The 17,226-nt window shown below is 39.5% G+C and overlaps 1 protein-coding gene across 1 annotated transcript; it reads left to right on the top strand.

Moving 5' to 3' along the window:
• Window positions 1-4,000: 4,000 nt before the first annotated feature.
• SAP18 (Sin3A associated protein 18) lies at window positions 4,001-11,038 on the top strand. Its single transcript, XM_037527349.2, has 4 exons — window positions 4,001-4,172; window positions 4,363-4,472; window positions 9,964-10,086; window positions 10,636-11,038. The coding sequence occupies exons 1-4, from the start codon at window positions 4,044-4,046 to the stop codon at window positions 10,790-10,792; spliced, it is 519 nt and encodes a 172-aa protein (XP_037383246.1). The 5' UTR covers window positions 4,001-4,043; the 3' UTR covers window positions 10,793-11,038.
• The last annotated feature ends 6,188 nt before the right edge of the window (window positions 11,039-17,226 follow it).

Genomic DNA, 17,226 nt, shown 5'->3' with positions numbered 1-17,226 from the left:
CCCGGCGGCCGGCCGGGGATCGAACCGGTGCTGCAGAGGCTGTGGGCAGCTTCGCAACCCAGCGCTCAACCGCTGCGCCACTGGGGAGGCCCCATTTCCAGAATTTTTAATTGCCCCAAACAGGAATTCTGTACCATTAAATAGTAATTTCCCATTCCCATCACTCCTCAGTCCCAAGTAACCTCTATTTTTTTCCCCAGCTCTGTAAAGTTGCCTATTATAGGTGCCTCATGTGAGTGGAAGCCTACAGTAATTGGTCTTTTGTATCTTGTTTATTTACTTCACATAATGTTCTCAAGGTTCATCATGTGGTGGTGGTGGAATATATTGGTACTTCATCCCTTTTGAAGGGTGAGTAATATTCCACTGTATGTAAATCCATTCTTCTGTTGATGGTCACTTGGGTTGTTTTCACTTTCTGGCTATTGTGACTAAAGCTGCTGGTGTTTAAATACCTGTTTGCGTCTCTTTTTTCAATTATTTTGGATATACACCTAAAAGTATAATACTCATAACAGTTCCAAAGAGAAAGAAAAAGGATGCATATGTTATAACTGGAACAAAAGAAGGCTAAGTAGGTGGGCTGAAAAACTTAACTATTGTGAGATATAGTTGTAGTTCCTCTTCCTCAACGTATTGGGAAATTCTGTTTTGGATTTTTTTTTTTTTTTTTTCCCCCCGGCAGGGGAACGAACCGGCGCTGCAGAGGCTGCGGGCAGCCTCGCAGCCCAGAGCTCAACCGCTGCGCCCCCAGGGGAGGCCCGGGAAATTCTGTTTTGATGAGTGCTTATGATTTGGAAAGGTTCTAAATGAGATTATATCTAAGAAACAAAACCTCTCCAATATCACCAATAAGAGGCCTCACAGTTCTCGATTTTCAGTTGTAGTGTTTTTCTTTGATTACAGTGCCCCTCATGTGTCTATATTTTTATACTATGGAGATTTTGAAAATGATTTAATATCAGTCACAGAACAAAGGAGAAATTTAAATATCTTTTAAAAACTTTCCAAAGGGCACCTGAACGCCTATGTTTATAACAGCACTATTTACAATAGCTAAGCTATGGAAACAACCCAAATGCCCAAAAATAGATGACTGGATCAAGAAGATGTGGTACATATACACCATGGAATATTACTCAGCAATCAAAAAAGATAAACACATGCAGTTTGCAGCAACATGGATGGAGCTAGAAGGGATCATGCTCAGCGAAATAAATCAGAAAGAAAAAGAAAAATACCGGATGGTCTCACTCATAGCAGGAATTTAGAAAACCTAAATAAGAGACCAGGAAAAAGACTAATCAATACAAAGTGAAAATCAAAATCAACAAGCAACTATAAACCAGAGACACACTGGGGGGTGGAGAGTGGCAGGAATAGGAAGGACTAGAGTCAAAATAAGGGGGGAGGTACAATAGTATGGGGAATATAACCAATATGAAAATGCATACATTGTGCAAAGATGAAAAAAGATGTAAGAATTATATAAAATAAAATATTTAAATAAAAAAAAAGACTATTGACTGCATGCAAGTTCCCATTGTTAAGCACAGGTGAAAATAATAGTTTTAACAGTCATCAAAGTCATACACACATTAAGAGTATGTAAAATGTATACCTACAAGGTAAAGAATAAAAGACCACACCCCTCCAAGTGTGAGAGTATATTACTAGTACTCTGGATGCTGCATCACCCCAGCATCTTCTCAGAGATAACACCATACTGAAATCTAGTGCTAATTCTCCCCTTGTTTTTCTTTATGGCTTGATCACTTGTGTTTGTTTCTCTAAACACTATGGGGAAGGGGGTTCAATGTCTTTTTTTTTAACTTTGCATAAACTGAATCCTCTTGCGTGTATTCTTTCGTGACTTTTAAAAAATTCTACCTTTATTCCACCTTTAAATGTTATCCATTCATTTACTTTCAAGTCTTTACCATAGTTATCCCATTTTATGAATACGCTCTTGGCAAACATTCAGATTGTTTCTAATTATTATGAATAAAGATCTCAGAACATCAGTCAACAAGTTGCCTGGTGCTCATGTTTAACAGTTTCTCTGGGGTACACAAATTGGTGGGTACATATGCATTCTTTCTAGGTAATACCAACTTTTCCAAAGTAGATGAGAGCAGTGTGTAGGAATTTCCTTTTCTCCATATCCTTACCAGCACTTTTACATTCTGATTAATCTAGGAAAGTGAAATATTATCTCATTGTGGTTCAAATGTGTATTTATTTTTATGATTATTCATGAGGCTGGACATATTTCCATAAGTTTACATGTAATCTGTGTTTTCTATCATGCCTTTTGCATATTTTCCCACTGGATTTGTCTTTTCCTTATTGACTTTTTATCTTTTTGAGTTTTTTTTTTAAAATATCAAGATAGGTCACAAAGAGTATAAAACAAATTTTTTAAGATTTATTTTTCTTTCTTCATGCATACAAGAACTGAGGTGTAGGCCAGAGTTGCAGGCATGTATTTTTCTTTAGGAAAAATTTCATCTGAGACTGTATCCCAGAATCCATATGTTTGATCTTCATCACCATGGAAATGGTGGCAAAAAGTGAAAGCGGGGAATTGTTAGGGGGAAATGATGTCCTGAGTTAATCCCATACAGGCTTTGTGGACCCCACCCCCACTCCAGACTAAAGCCATCAAGACATTGGGAAAGACAAATCCCATCACCACCAAAGGGAGGGTGGCTGGGACCTGAGGGTGGAGTTGGGCAGCCAGGTTGGATATAAAAACCAAACACGTGGGCCTTGGGCTCTCTCTGGCTCCGATCGCTCGCCTCCTGGCTTCACGGCTCCAGGCTGGCGGCCAGCTCTCAGAGCGCCATTTTGGGATTCCTGATCCACGGATTGGGTAGGACTCATTTAAAACTTTGTCTCCCACTTTTCTCCCAGAGCTGTACATTTCCTCATTTCCCCTTCCCTTGTAAATAAACCTTTTATTAACCTTTCGCGTGTGCCTGCAGTAGAGCATTGGTAAGTCCTTTTAAGCGCGCGGGTGAGGACCCACAGTCAGGCACCCCGTTTTGTATCGATGTTGCTCTACAACAGTTACATATCCTAGTCACTAGCTTTTGTCAATCATGTGCATCACATGCAACTTCTCCCACTCTGTGGTTTTTCTCTTTTTGATGTACTTTTAAGTACAGGTTTTTGTTTTTTTATCTGGTCAAATTTATCAGTCTCTCATGGTTTGTGCTTTCTATATCATGTATCCCTACCCGTTTGTCATGGACATAATTTATTGTTCCCTAATTCAGTTGTTTCACGAACATTTCCTGACGGGCAATCTTTCCTCCCATCAGCTTTTCTAACTCAGGGTCCACATACCTGGGTCTGTTTCACATCTTGTTATCCCTTCATCACAAAGAAATATATGTTTCGCTGGTAAAGAGCTGTTTTTGTGGGCCTCCCCGGTGGCGCAGCGGTTGAGCGCTGGGTTGCGAAGCTGCCCGCAGCCACTGTGGCGCCGGTTCGATCCCCGGCTGCTCCCCAGCCACCGGAGGAGGGTCCCATATGGCGCGCAGACCTCCCCTGCCGCCCGCTGCTCCCCTCAGCAGTGTACCTCGGTCCTTCTGCCTGCTCTGCTCCCCGCTCTGGCTCTGGTGAATTCTCTCACCCTCCCGCGCTTCTGACTGTACCCAGTGCATGTATAAACAAAACAAACAAACAAACAAAAAATAAATAAATAAATAAAAGCATGCCTCTATAAAAAAAAAAAAAAAGAGCTGTTTTTGTTTATTCACTTTTTGTACTGTTTTTAAGAGTTTGGGCGACCGCTACCGGCCAAGAACGTCAAGGAACAGAGACTTGTAGAGCAGGAGTCAGACCCGAGGCCCGCGCCGCGGGTCTCTGCGCGGCGTCCCTCGCGCCCACCTTTCCCAAAGGGCGGAAGCGTAGGCGGGGCTACTTCCGGGTGTACGCGCCACACCACGAAGTGCGCCTGCGCCGCAAGGCCCGGCTCCGCCCCCGCCCGGACCTCTATCCGGACTCGAGCTCTCCTCGCGAGAGACGCGGTGCTCATGCTCGCGGCGGGGGTCGGAGGTCAAGGCGAGCGTTTCCCGGGCCACAGCAGGAAGATGGCGGTGGAGTCGCGCGTTACTCAGGAGGAAATTAAGAAGGAGCCGGAGAAACCGATCGACCGGGAGAAGGTGTGGGACTCGGAAAGAGGTGGAGGTGGGCCCGGCGGGCGGAGAGAGCGGCCTAGGGTGGGAAGCGGCGGTAGTTTGCTCCCGGGCGGCTCGGAGGCCTTGGGAAGGGAATGGAAGGAAAGGAAAGGGAGCGCGGGACTCGCCGCCGCGCTCTTTAACTTCTGCCCTGCCTGTTTCTCCTCTCTTGCAGACATGCCCCCTGCTGCTGCGTGTCTTCACCACCAACAACGGCCGCCACCACCGAATGGACGAGTTCTCCCGCGGAAATGTGCCGTCCAGCGAGCTGCAGATCTACACTTGGTGAGAGCGCGGGCGGGGAGGGGTGTCGGGCGTTAGAGGAAACTAAGGAAATTTCCCGTTACTAGTGAGGAAATAGTCTCCCTGTTTTCAGTTTCTTCTCACCTTGGGGTCTTTGTACGCAGTTCTCAGAAGACTAGAGTGTTTAGCTGTTAGAGAAAACAGGATAGCGCGTTTAGGTTTAATGTTGAAACTTTGAGGTTGTAAAAAATTGACAGATACAACAGTCTGCCACCGTTAGAGCTGCTTGGTATAAAAATAGGTACAGAGTTAAATGCGGTGGCCACACTTAGGGACTGTAGTAGGACAAGTGTTACAAGAGGAGCTTGGTAAAGGGGAGCTATGTGCAAAGAGCATTTCCACGTCATGTTAATTTCCTGAAATACCGTTGCATCCAAAAAGATAAAGAGTAAGTTCTGATCTGGTACTTGATAGAAAAACTTTTGAGTTGCGAGTAGTGAAGCGTTGCCCCTGAGTGCTTATTCTTTCCTTTGTACCTTATCTCTACCCCCAAGTCTAAGGATCATTACATTCTGCAACCTTGTCAGTGCTGCGTGTAATTCCTTGGTTTGCTATCATAATGACTTTTTAGTTGCAGTAGAAGGTGTTTATTTAAAATGTCTATTGCGGTAAAATATATAATGTAACATCGCCATTCTAACTTTTTTTTTTAAGATTTATTTATTTATGCATACAAGAACTGGGATACAGGCCAGAGGTGCGGCGGGGGTGGGGGGGTTGAGAGGGTTCAGCAGAATCAGAGAGGGGAACAGAACAAACAGATTGAAATACACTGCTGAGGGGAGCAGCGGATGATCCAGGAGAGGTCTGCTGCACCATGTGGGCTGCTTGCTCCCTGGCCACCCGGGATCGAACTCGTGCTGCAGAGTCTCATTCTAACTTTTTAGGTGTACTTTTTCAGTGAAATTGATTACATTCACATTGTGCAGCTGTTACTAATGGGCGTCTGATCATATGTTGGGATTCAATGATTGAGGTCCTTTAAGTTACTCTGAGAAAGGAAAGCAGCAAAAGAAAGCAGCAAAAGGGGAGTTTGCTAAGGAAAGAGACGGTTCCATAGACACAATTAGGCAAAGTTGTATCCAGAAGGGCAGGTTTATTAGGAAAAAGGAAAGAAGAAAGCTGGCAGAGAGCTGCTGTCTTTGTCAGAGTAAAAGGTATCTTTATATAGTCTTCTTGGGTGGCATTCACTCCTTTGTGGAATTTTTTCTATTGTGAAATCTATCACATCCAGGGCCTGATTGTATTAATCTGTAATGACTGGTGTTTCATTGTAATGACTGACAATCTCTGTATTCCCACATTGTTAATCCTTTCTAGCCCCATCTCTAAAGTTTCTGGCCTTGTGAAGCTTCCATCCTAGATTTTCTACTCTTAAGCCATCATCAATATCATTATCTATTTCCAGAACCTTTTCACTCCCCTCAAGAGAAATTCCATACCCAATAAGCAAAAATTACCCATATCTCCCTTTCCATAGCCCTGGTAGAAGCTAATTTACTTTCATTGTTTCATATAATTGGATTCATACAATATTTGTTCTTTTGTGTCTATTTCGCTTAGCATGTTTTCAAGGTTCCTAGGTTATAGAATGTAACAGAACCCCATTCTTTTGTATGGCTGCATAATATTGGCATGTTTGGATATATTGTTTGTGTACCTGTTCTTGGGCCTTTGGATTGTTTCTGCCTTGGGGTTTTGTGAATGCTTCTATGAACATGGTATACAAGAATTCGAGTCCCTGCTTCCATACTTTTGGGTGTGTGCAGATTTCCCCTGTTGTCCAAAAGTAAGACATTCTTATTTGGTATGAAATGGTAGATTGTTTTTTGGGCCTGGGAATGCTAAAACATTTTTCTATATAATTAATGGTAATAGCCTTCCCAGACCCCAAAAGGAACTCATGCCAAATAGGAAGGAACCTCATAACCAAAGTGGGACTGCTGGATCCTGTATTCATTCTATGTTTAACTTTTTAGGAATGGCCAGACATTTTCAGGGTAACTGGATCATTTTACATTTCCCCAAGGTTGTATAGTTTTAAATATAAGTCCAGTATAACTAGAACTCAATTTTTGAAAATTGGGACCATACATTTCTTTAGAGGTACTTGGTAAATTTATGTAGTGATGTGATTCTATTATAGGTCAACATCATTCCAGGATAAAAATTCCAAGAAGGTTGATTTAACTTAAAGGCAAGAACTATTAGTGAAACGTCTTTGTTCAGAGATTCCAGTGTGTTTTTCTTCCAGCAAATAAGTTTCTCTTGGCTAGGTGCTTAGACTCTGTAAAGTAAAAAAGGTACTGCCTCTTCCTATGGTAAATGATAAAATCAGATAATAAATACCAAGTAAGACTAGGGTGACAATGACAGGGTGAGATTGTTTCACAGGCCCTCTATTACCAATGAGGAAAAAAATTACCAGTAAAATCTTGTTAAAACTGCCACCAAAGAAAGAAAGACAGCCTTAAAATAATACCTCAAAATGGTAGCCAAAGAAGAAAGACTCTCAGAGACTGCATGATTGTTGGGTGGATAGCACAGTGCCCTGCATCCACTCAGAAGCAATGATGAGGGAAGATTAGTTAACAGGTCTTGGGACTTCTCAATTTGTAAAACTAGACTGAAGTACCAGCCCTAAAACAGTCAGAAAAAGGAATGAAAGTTTACCAAAAGCAAGTTGAGTTTACTTTGCTTTTTTGTGGAATTGGGGTACAGGCCAAACAACCACAGAAGTGGTGTTTTTCCTGCACTTTGGAGAAGAGAATTACCTAATTCATTGTATCAGGGTTCAACCAGAAAAAAGTCAGTATGAGATACCTATTTAGATATTTATTGTGGATCATTTTGTTACATATACCTGAAGCCAGTAGTCAAATTATGTCTCCATGAGAGAAAAAGATTTTTCACAATGAATTGGCTTAACACAGTTGTGGGAGTTACATAAGTTCCTAATTAATCAGAGAGGGCTGACTGGAACTCTCAAACTTCAGCTGAATTGCCTCCAGAAATTGGAATTTCTTCTGGGAGGCCTCAGCTCTACTCTTAATGCCTTTTCAACTGACTGAATCAGGCTCACTCTGCTACTTAGGTTATCCTGTATAAATCTACCTAATTTAAAGTTAATTGGTTGTAGACTTTACAACAAAACCAATTACAGTAACACTTAATGTTAATTTTGGTAGAATAACTGGTTACTAGAGGTCCACCAAATTGACACATAAAAATCACCCAGTAGAAATTTCATTTCTAAGGGAGCTCTTAGATTCTTTACCTATGTGTTCAAACTTTAGGCGAGTGATCAGAAAAGCAACATCGACCACTCCAGCTTTTGGTTGGGAAGGTAGTTCTTAGCAGGTAGGGAACTTGTGAAGCCTGCTCTGATAAAAGATATGAACCAGATTCCATTATGAGCGAGTCCATTATGAGCAAGATCGACAATATGTTTTTGAGAAGAAAGAATTCTTTCTGGGTTACATCATTAATATATGCTATTGTACTAGGGATTAAGTGATACAGAATAAGAAGCTTCAGAATAATAGGTGGGAAAAAAAATACTGAACAGAGAAAATCAAATTGGCCTCAGGCTTCTCACCAACCTTGGAAATCCATGGGGATAAAGTTAAGTTAACCAGGGTAATTGTTAGAGAGTAGTATATGAACTCTGATAAAGTAGAAAGAAGCTACAAAATTAAAGGATAAGAAGAAAGGTAACAATGTGAATCTCTACCTAAGATTTTAGAATGCACTCTTAACAGCTTACGGCTTTTTCTGAAAGTTTTATTAAAAATATGCAATATTTGAGGGCCTCCCTGGTGGCACAGGGGGTTAAGTCACAGCACTATGAAGCTTTTGGCAGCCATGGCAGCACGAATTTTATTCCCGGCCAGGGAGCCAACCCACATGGCACAGCAGACCTCTCCTGTCTCGCCAACTGCTCCCCTCAGAGCAGTGTGTTTCAGTAGATCTGCCTGTTCTGCTCCCCACTCTGTCTCTGGTGAATCCTGTTGTATGCATAAATAAATCTTTTTTTTTTAATATGCAATATTTGAAGGATGAATTATTTTTGATTATACTTTTAGTATGTATCAGTATAGTGTGGTTGATAATCTTCAGAAACTATAATATTGTGTGCACACAAAAAGATGCCTAGAGTGGGTATTACCGTCACTAGGTATTTCTGGGTTTTAAGAGCATTCTCGCATATGGCTTCTCCCCTCTCCCCCTCTTTAATGAACATGTGTCAGGTTGAGAAGGCAGTCTCCAGTTTCTCATCCTTTCCATGGCAGCATAAGAGTGGCCTTGGACCTGGAACATTTCATTTCAAAGAGATAAAGAGCCCTCAAAACTAGTGCTGGACATGTCTCTTTGTTAGGAGTATCTTTCCCTACTGGGGTTTGATGTGTACTTTATTCTCCTTCAGCATGTGTCATATGGTAGCTGTCCAGCATACTTGAGTGTGGCGTGGTGTTTTGTAAATTGGGTGCAGTGTTAAAACAATTGATTTCCAGCTCAGTGCTGGTTCTTCTTGAGTGCCTACTATTCTTGTGTTATTTTTTTTTTTCTTTAAATAATTATATTGTAGAAGAACTGGGGAGTAGGCCAGAGTTTCCTGGAGTGAGAGGATTCACCAGAGACAGAGTGGGGAGCACAAGTGGATTTACTGAAATACACTGCTGAGGGGATCAGTGGGCGAGACAGGAGAGGTCTGCTGTACCATGTGGGTCAGCTCCCTGACTGGGGATCGAACTCAGACTCTGGTGATGATAGTGCTGAGACTTAACCCACTAAGGAGGCCCTTTTGTGTCATTTTATAGCACTTTACAAGCAGTGTTATTTCACATACCAAATCATATTAGTTTGCTACTATTCCCAAGATGCTTACATTTTAAAAGCTTTGCTAGATTGTGCCATACTCACTCAAAGTAATGCATTAAATTCTGAATTCAGGTAAATATTTGCAGAATGTTAGTGAAAGGAATCTGTTTTTGTTTTAAAAATTTTCACATTTCGTTGACTTTAAGATCCCATCTACTGTTAAACTTAAGATTCTATTTTTTAAAAAGCACTTCACATCTTAGGAAAAGATGCATTTCAGTTTTAGTAAGTGAGGAAGAACATCTTGTGGAAATACTGAAATACAGTAGGTTAGTTACCTTTAAGGAAGTGGTTAATCACTAGACCAATAAAATGTTGTATAGCACACAAAACATAGTATGTTGTCTTTGACTTCGCTTTTGGTACTAATAGTCTGATTTTAAGTCATCAAAGTTTCAAATCTTGAGGCTGGTAAGGGGAATATTTGGGGACAAATAGTATTATTACCTGCTTTAAAAATTCAATCACGCGTAAGACTATGATAGTTTCTAACATAAATCACAGTTCAGACACAGTTCATTAATTGCATGTCATTCTTTGTTATATTATTAATTAGTCAATTGTAATTTTTTTTTTTTTTTTTTTTAATCAGGATGGATGCAACCTTGAAAGAACTGACTAGTTTAGTAAAAGAAGTCTACCCAGAAGCTAGAAAGAAGGGCACACACTTTAATTTTGCAATTGTTTTTACGGATCTTAAGAGACCTGGCTATCGGTAGGTAAATTCCTATGATTTCTTTCTGGCTTTACTGTTTTAATTAGGAGGGATAATATCTTTATTGAATTTCTTTTGTGGGGGAGAATATAAATTTATATTCTTTTTTTAAGATTTATGCATATAAGAACTGGGGAATGGGCTAGAGGTATTGGGCCGGGGGGGGGGGGGTGAGAGAATTCACCAGAGACAGAGTAGGGAACAGAACAGGCAGAATGACTGAAATAATCTGCTTAGGGGAGCAGCGGGCAAGACTGGAGAGGTCTGCCCCGCCATGTGGATTGCTCCGCGGCCTACGGGGATTGAACATGCGCTGCAGAGGCTGTAGACAGCTTCACAGCGCTGTGCTCAACTGCCTGCGCCACCAGGGAGGCCCTAAATTTATATTCTTAATATAATATTAATATTTGGTTTAGCTTAATTTAGAACTTACATTTTTGAATTGTCCAAGAAGATGGTGAAATAATTTGGGTCCCCTAGTGACATTTAAGTACATATTAAGGTTTCATGGTTTTGTGATCCATTAACAGTTGATCTCCTTTTCTGCAGAGTAAAGGAGATTGGCAGCACCATGTCTGGGAGAAAGGGGACCGATGATTCCATGACCCTGCAGTCGCAGAAGTTCCAAATAGGAGATTATTTGGACATAGCAATCACCCCTCCAAATCGGGCGCCACCTCCTTCAGGGCGCCTGAGACCATATTAAAATTTATCTACTATTCTTGAATTATTTTTCATTCAGTTATGTAAAATAAACTCTCCTTTCCTCATTGCCATTAAGCCTTTAAACTCTTAAACAAATTGTAATGCATCTATTTAGGAGTTAGATTTGGCTATGCTTCTGTATGGATATTAATAGAAAGTCCTTATGTTTCAAGTCCTATAAAATTTGAAGAAAAGTGCTCTTAGCATTATATGTAAAACTGTATTGTTAAATATATGTGTGCAATCAGTCTGCGTGTGAAAATTAATGAAAACATGGGGACAGGGTTTAATTAAGAATTTGGGGTTTATGCTCAGTACAGGATGATATGTTTAAGCCCAAATGGAGCAGAACAAAACAAGTTGTGGGGTTATAAATAGAAGAGGAGTTTGTGGCCTAGACCACTGTGTGCAGTTAGCAGAAACCCTTGAAAATGAAGTATTTTAGAATAAGAACTGAGGCAAATTGAGGAAGCTGTGTTTGAAGAAACTGGCCTGCCTGAATCAGGATACAGTAACAATAAAAGTTAGAGAAAACAACATGTGTACAAAGGCTGTTTTAAAAATGTAGTTGATAAGGGCATTTTGAAGACAAACCAGTATAAAGGAAACACAGGTTAGAACTAAGGGTAAATGTGGAAAGGTTTATATTGAAGATATGAAAATGTAAAAAGGTGAAAGATGAAGTAAGAGCAAGGGGACATGAACCAGGGGTGAGGTTAAATAAGTGGGGGATATTCAAATAGCCAGTAAGGAGTAGGGGGCTGCCTTTATCTGGATGAATCCAGATGAATGGCAGTATGCACAGTTGTCAAGTCCAGGTAGGCTAAGTATTTAAAACCTGGTTGCATCAGTAGTTCTACAACCTTGGACAAGTTACTTATTTTTTAAGTTTGTAAAATGTAGAAAACCCATTAAGAATGGTGAAGAGCAAATGTTTGAAAGGGATTAGAATAGTCACTGACATGTAAGAAAAAAATTACTAATAGTCATAAAATATAGTTCAGTCAGAGCTGGAACATTATCTTCCATGGCACTATCAACATTGTCATTTTGAAGCTTACATGAACAGTATTACAGTATATAGTAAACAGTACTGTTTATCAGAGAATTGAAAATGGCAGTTCCAGTATGAAGAAATGTACTAGCAGTGATTTTCAAAATAAGATCACAGTTTTATGCTTTCGAAAGCAGCCTTTTAAAATATAATGGTTCTACGAAATTGGTTTTTGTTGCAAAGTGAATCAACAGATGGTGAGACAAACTTGAAAGCTAGGTTTACTTCTGTAGTTTACCCAAGTCCATAAATTTTTTCAGACTTGATTAAGTTGAATTCTGTACCTCATAAAAATTTAAACCTAGGGGGTTATTTTGGAAGAGCCATGATTACCTTTCTATTTGCGAACAAGAAACTAATTCACTGCAGATCAAGAAGGCAGGAACTAAATGAAGTACCTTTGTAAGCCAATTTTTCATAGGCTATGAACTACAATGAGGGATCGCTTAAAGGTTATTCTTCTATTAATTTAACATGGTTTGTTTGGTTCCAGCATGGAATTTTTCCTTTTTAGATTTCAGTCTTTCACCAAAAGTACAGTTAACCCTTTGCACTCCGCTGTCCCCTCTCAGGGGACATCGGAATTCTAGCATATCACTCGGATGTCCCCTCTCAGGGGACATTGCAATTTATTAGTGATTACGGGGAATTGAGGTTATTTCAACGCAACTTTTGAGACATGCATGTTTCCCTGAAGTTTTATCTTGAAATGGCACAAGAAATTAAATCAAAACGTAAAATGGTTCGGGGTGCAAAGGGTTAAAGAAGACCTAGTGACTTTATTATTGAAGATAATGCTGAGAGTCAATGCTTGTGCTTCATCTTATTTACCACTGGCATTGCTAAGTAATTGAGCTTTTTCCTCATATATATAATAGAAATAAATGATCACATGACAGCACCGTGGTGGGTACTTTAGTACTGAGTGCTCATAAGGTTATTTTGGAGTTAAGATTTCCCCTGTGAAGTGTGCGTTATATAGTACATGTATTGCCTGTATTTTCAGTTTTCTCACGATGTACATGAACATAGTATTTTCAGTTATTTGCTAGGTCTTAATACGGAAGACAACATTAGATTTATACTTAAATTTTACACAAAATAGCCGGAGCTATTATACCCATAGTAATCATTGACTTGGGTGATGTTTGGGTACCAGTTTTCTGTACATGTGCATGTGAGGAGGAGGTGTGAAGGGAGAGAAAACTATTAAACTGCTAGGTTAGGATTCAATCACATTCCACTTTTGTTTTTTGTGAAACTGAGAAAGCAGCACCCTAAAAGTATGCTCAGAATTTTAGTGCTAAGCTGTGTCAAATACTGTGCAAAGGAACTTTATACTATGTCACTGAATCTTCAGTGACTAAACATTTACAGGTGAGAGTGAGTTAAGCTTTAAACAACAGCTCAAAACTACAGGAATATGAATCTATGTAATGAACGAATTCAGGTTTCCAGAAATATAGTGTTCTTTCAGATTTTTTAAATTTTCAACTGACTGTAATCTGGTTTACATCCAGGGCTCCTCTGGCAGTGACATTACCCTTTGAAATATCTGCCAAGGTACTGTGATCTAGAGTGTGGACCTTTATACGAACCCAAAACACCTATCTTTTAAAGAAATCATATGGGCATGGTTTCTACTTTCATATCAGAACATGCAAATGAGGACTGCCTGTTGTGGTTCATATTTTGTTGCTTAGATGCAGGTATTTTTTGCAAATGGCTGTAATTTCTTGAGGTCTGCAATAGAACAAATTTGAAGGAAGTATATTCGGTAAGGATTAATCATGAGTAGACGATTACTCTGTCAAGACAAAGTTTTAGACTTCACCCTCCCTTACCCCTAATCCCTAGGGGGAATAAGCTAAAAACCAAGCAACAATTTTAGGACTAAATGCAAAAAGTAATTATAATAAAAATTGTCAGCCTTGAATGTCATGTGGAAATTATTGTAGAAATTACAATTATCTACCTCATAAAATTATTTATTAAATCACCAATGAAATGGTGACTTTGGTAGAAGGTGAATGGTCGGTAGCTATTTGAAAAGAAAAAAAAAAAAAAATGTGGCAACACCTCCACTTCGTACCTTTGATTGTTTAGAATTTCCCAGCCTATTGAAGCTATCAGGCCAGCCCAAATATAAGCAACATCTAAGGAAATTTCAGGTAGAATTTGATGGAAACAATTTAAATTACAAGTGAGATATTTTCAAAATCTAAGTTCTTAGAAGAGTTGTGGAAACTCAGAATTCATACCATTCCTGGTTAACAGTGTTCAGTACTTTGTCAGGGAATAAGATACATTTAATGAATGCTTATTATGTACCTGGTATGATGTGCCTGGTGGTACATGATAAATCTGACAGATACAGAGCCTTCCTTGGACTCTTGCAACTATTAATAAAAGGTATAAATACTGATGATGAAAGGTAGATAAGACATATTGCTCTGAAGAAGGAATTGGAGGAATTCCAATTGAGGGAATTTAACTCCTAAAAAGATTTATACCCTAGATAAATTATATACCAAGAACAAAGGCATCAACTAGAAATGACAGAACTCAATCAGTGGGGCACTAAATACATACTAATACTAACTTTGGCTGGAGTTCAGGATAAAGGAATGTCATGAGAAAAGTAAAGCTATCATTTGCAGATGACATACATAGAGAACCCAAAGGATTCCACTAAAAAAGTAATTGAGGGCCTCTCTGGTGGCACAGGGGGTTGAGCTCAGCGCTGTGGGGCTGTCCAGGGCCCTTGCGGCACGAGTTAAATCCCGGGCCGGCTGGTGAGCAGCCCACATGGTGCAGCAGAACTTGCCTGTCTCGTCTGCTGCTCCCCTCAGCAGTGTATTTTGGTACATCTGCCTGTTCTGCTCCCCGCTGTCTCTGGTGAATCTTTTCACCATGACTCTGGCCTGTACCCCACTTCTTAAAGTAATTGAAACAATATGTTCAAGAAAGTGGTAGATTATAAAATCAGTACACAAAAATCACTTGCCATCTTATATGTAACCAATAAGAGCTATAAGAGGAATTAAGAAAACAATCCCATTTACAATTACATCAAAAAGAAATACCTAGGAGCAGACTTAACAAGGAAGGCGAAGGACTTACATAAAGAAAACTTTAAGATATGGCAGATGACACAAAGAAATGGAAAGATATTTCAGCTCATGGATGGGAAAAATGAACATTGTCAAAATATCCATCCTACCTAAAGCAATATACAGATTAATGTCCTTACTAAAGTTTCAATGGCATTCTTCAAAGAAATGGAGCATTAATGAAATGCATACAGACCCACAAAAGACCTCAAATAGCTAAAACAATGCTGACAAAAAAGAGGAAGAAAGATGGTATCACACCTGCAGACTTCAAGCTACACTAAAAAGCTGTAATAATCAGTAGTATGGTACTGGAACAAAAACAGACCAATGGAATAAAATTGAGAGGCCAGAAATAAACCAGCATTTCTACAGATCATTTTATGTACAACAAAGCCAGGAAAGACTGGAGAATGGAAAGTCTCTTCAATAAATGGTACTGGGAAAACTGGACAGCCACATGTAAAAAGAATGAAACTAGACCTCTATTTCATACCACACAAAAAAATTAACAAACCATAAAATACATTGAAGAAAACATAAGCAAAACAGTACAAAACATAGACTTCATGTCTTTGTGGCTTCTACAACAGCAAGAACAAAGGAAATATAAACAATTAGGACTACATCATACTAATAAGCAAAAGAAACTGTCACTAACAAAAACAAAAACAAAGAGAAACCCCACCGACTGGGAGAACATTTTTGCACACACTAATGATAAAGGACTGATCACAAAAACCTACAAAGAGCTGATGAGACTCAACTAAAACAAAGAAAATAATCCAGTCAAAAAATGGGCAGAAGAGCTAAAAAGAAACTTCTCTGAAGAGGAAATGCAAATGGCCAACAGGCATATGAAAAAATGTTCAACATCACTTGTCATCAGGGAAATGCAAATCAAAACTACCATGAGATATCATCTTACACCAATGAGAATGGCACATATTAAAAAAACTAGCAACAACAAATGTTGGCGAGGGTGTGGAGAAAAAGGAACTCTCCTGCACTGTTGGTGGGAGTGCAAACTGGTCCAACCACTATGGAGAGCTGTGTGGAGATTTCTGGACCTACTAAACATAGAGCTTCCATATGATCCAGCAATTCCACTCCTAGGTATTTACCCAAAGGAGACAGAAACATCAATTCCAAAGAGCACCTGCACCCCTATGTTTATAGCAGCACTGTTTACAATAGCTAAGCTTTGGAAACAGCCCAGATGCCCAAAAATAGATGACTGGATCAAGAAGATGTGGTACATATACACCATGGAATATTACTCAGCATTTAAAAAGATAAACACATGCAATTTGCAGCAACATGGATGGCGCTGGAAGGGATCATGCTCAGCGAAATAAGCCAGAAAGAAAAAGAAAAATACCGGATGGTCTCACTCATAGCAGGAATCTAGAAAACTTAAATAAGGGACCAGGAAAATGAATAACTATAAGAAAGAAAATATCAGGGTCAAGAAACAACTATGAACCAGAGACACTCTATGGGGGGTGGTGGGCGGGGAAAGGAGGGCTTGGGGTCAAAATAGGGGGGTTGTAATTGTAAGGGGAATATAAAAATAAAATTTAAATAATAAAAAAAGAAACTCACTAAGACAACTTACTGAATCAGAAAAGATAACTGTTTACCATACCGATATCCAATAAAGCAGTGATATCCATGATCTAGAAATAACTCTTGCAACTCAACAACAAAAAATAAATTGCCCAATCCAAAAATAGGCAAAAGAGTAGAAAGACAATTCTCCAAATAAGTTATAAGGCTGGTCAACAGGCACATGAAAAAATGCTCATCATTAATACAAATCAAAACCACGAGATACCACCTAACATCTGTGACAATGGCTCATATCAAAAAGACCAGAAACAAGTGCGGATGATGATGGAGAAGAAAAAGAAGCCTCTTACGTTGCTGGTGGGAATGTAGCCTGGTCCTGCCCTTATGGTAGTGGTATGGAGTTTTCTCAAAAGATTAAAAACGTATCTGCCATTTGACCCAGTAATTCCACCCTAGATATTTATCCAATGAATACAAAAACACTAATTCAAAGTGAAATATACACTCCTGTATATTTACAATAGCCTAGTTATGGAACCAAACCATGCCAAAAAAACAGATGTGGTATACAGATACAATGTAGAAAGATAAACTGAAAATTTGTGACATGGATGGCTCTGGAGGGAATTATGCTAAGCAAATTAAATCAGAAGGAGAAAGACAAACAGCGGACAGATGGTGTCACTTATATGTGGA

Source organism: Talpa occidentalis, unplaced genomic scaffold (genome assembly GCF_014898055.3).
Source record: "Talpa occidentalis isolate TD23 unplaced genomic scaffold, MPIMG_talOcc4v2.1 talOcc4.5, whole genome shotgun sequence".
Taxonomy (NCBI): domain Eukaryota; kingdom Metazoa; phylum Chordata; class Mammalia; order Eulipotyphla; family Talpidae; genus Talpa; species Talpa occidentalis.
The sequence above is the reverse complement of the archived record's forward strand: the minus strand, read 5'-3'. Positions and strand labels throughout refer to the sequence as shown.

Excerpts from the sequence above, each read along its gene's own strand:
- SAP18 (XM_037527349.2), top strand. The coding sequence starts at position 4,044 with ATGCTCGCGGCGGGGGTCGGAGGTCAAGGCGAGCGTTTCCCGGGCCAC. Across the intron at positions 4,473-9,963 it reads GAGCTGCAGATCTACACTTG|GATGGATGCAACCTTGAAAG; the intron begins GTGAGAGCGCGG and ends TTTTTTAATCAG. Across the intron at positions 10,087-10,635 it reads CTTAAGAGACCTGGCTATCG|AGTAAAGGAGATTGGCAGCA; the intron begins GTAGGTAAATTC and ends CCTTTTCTGCAG.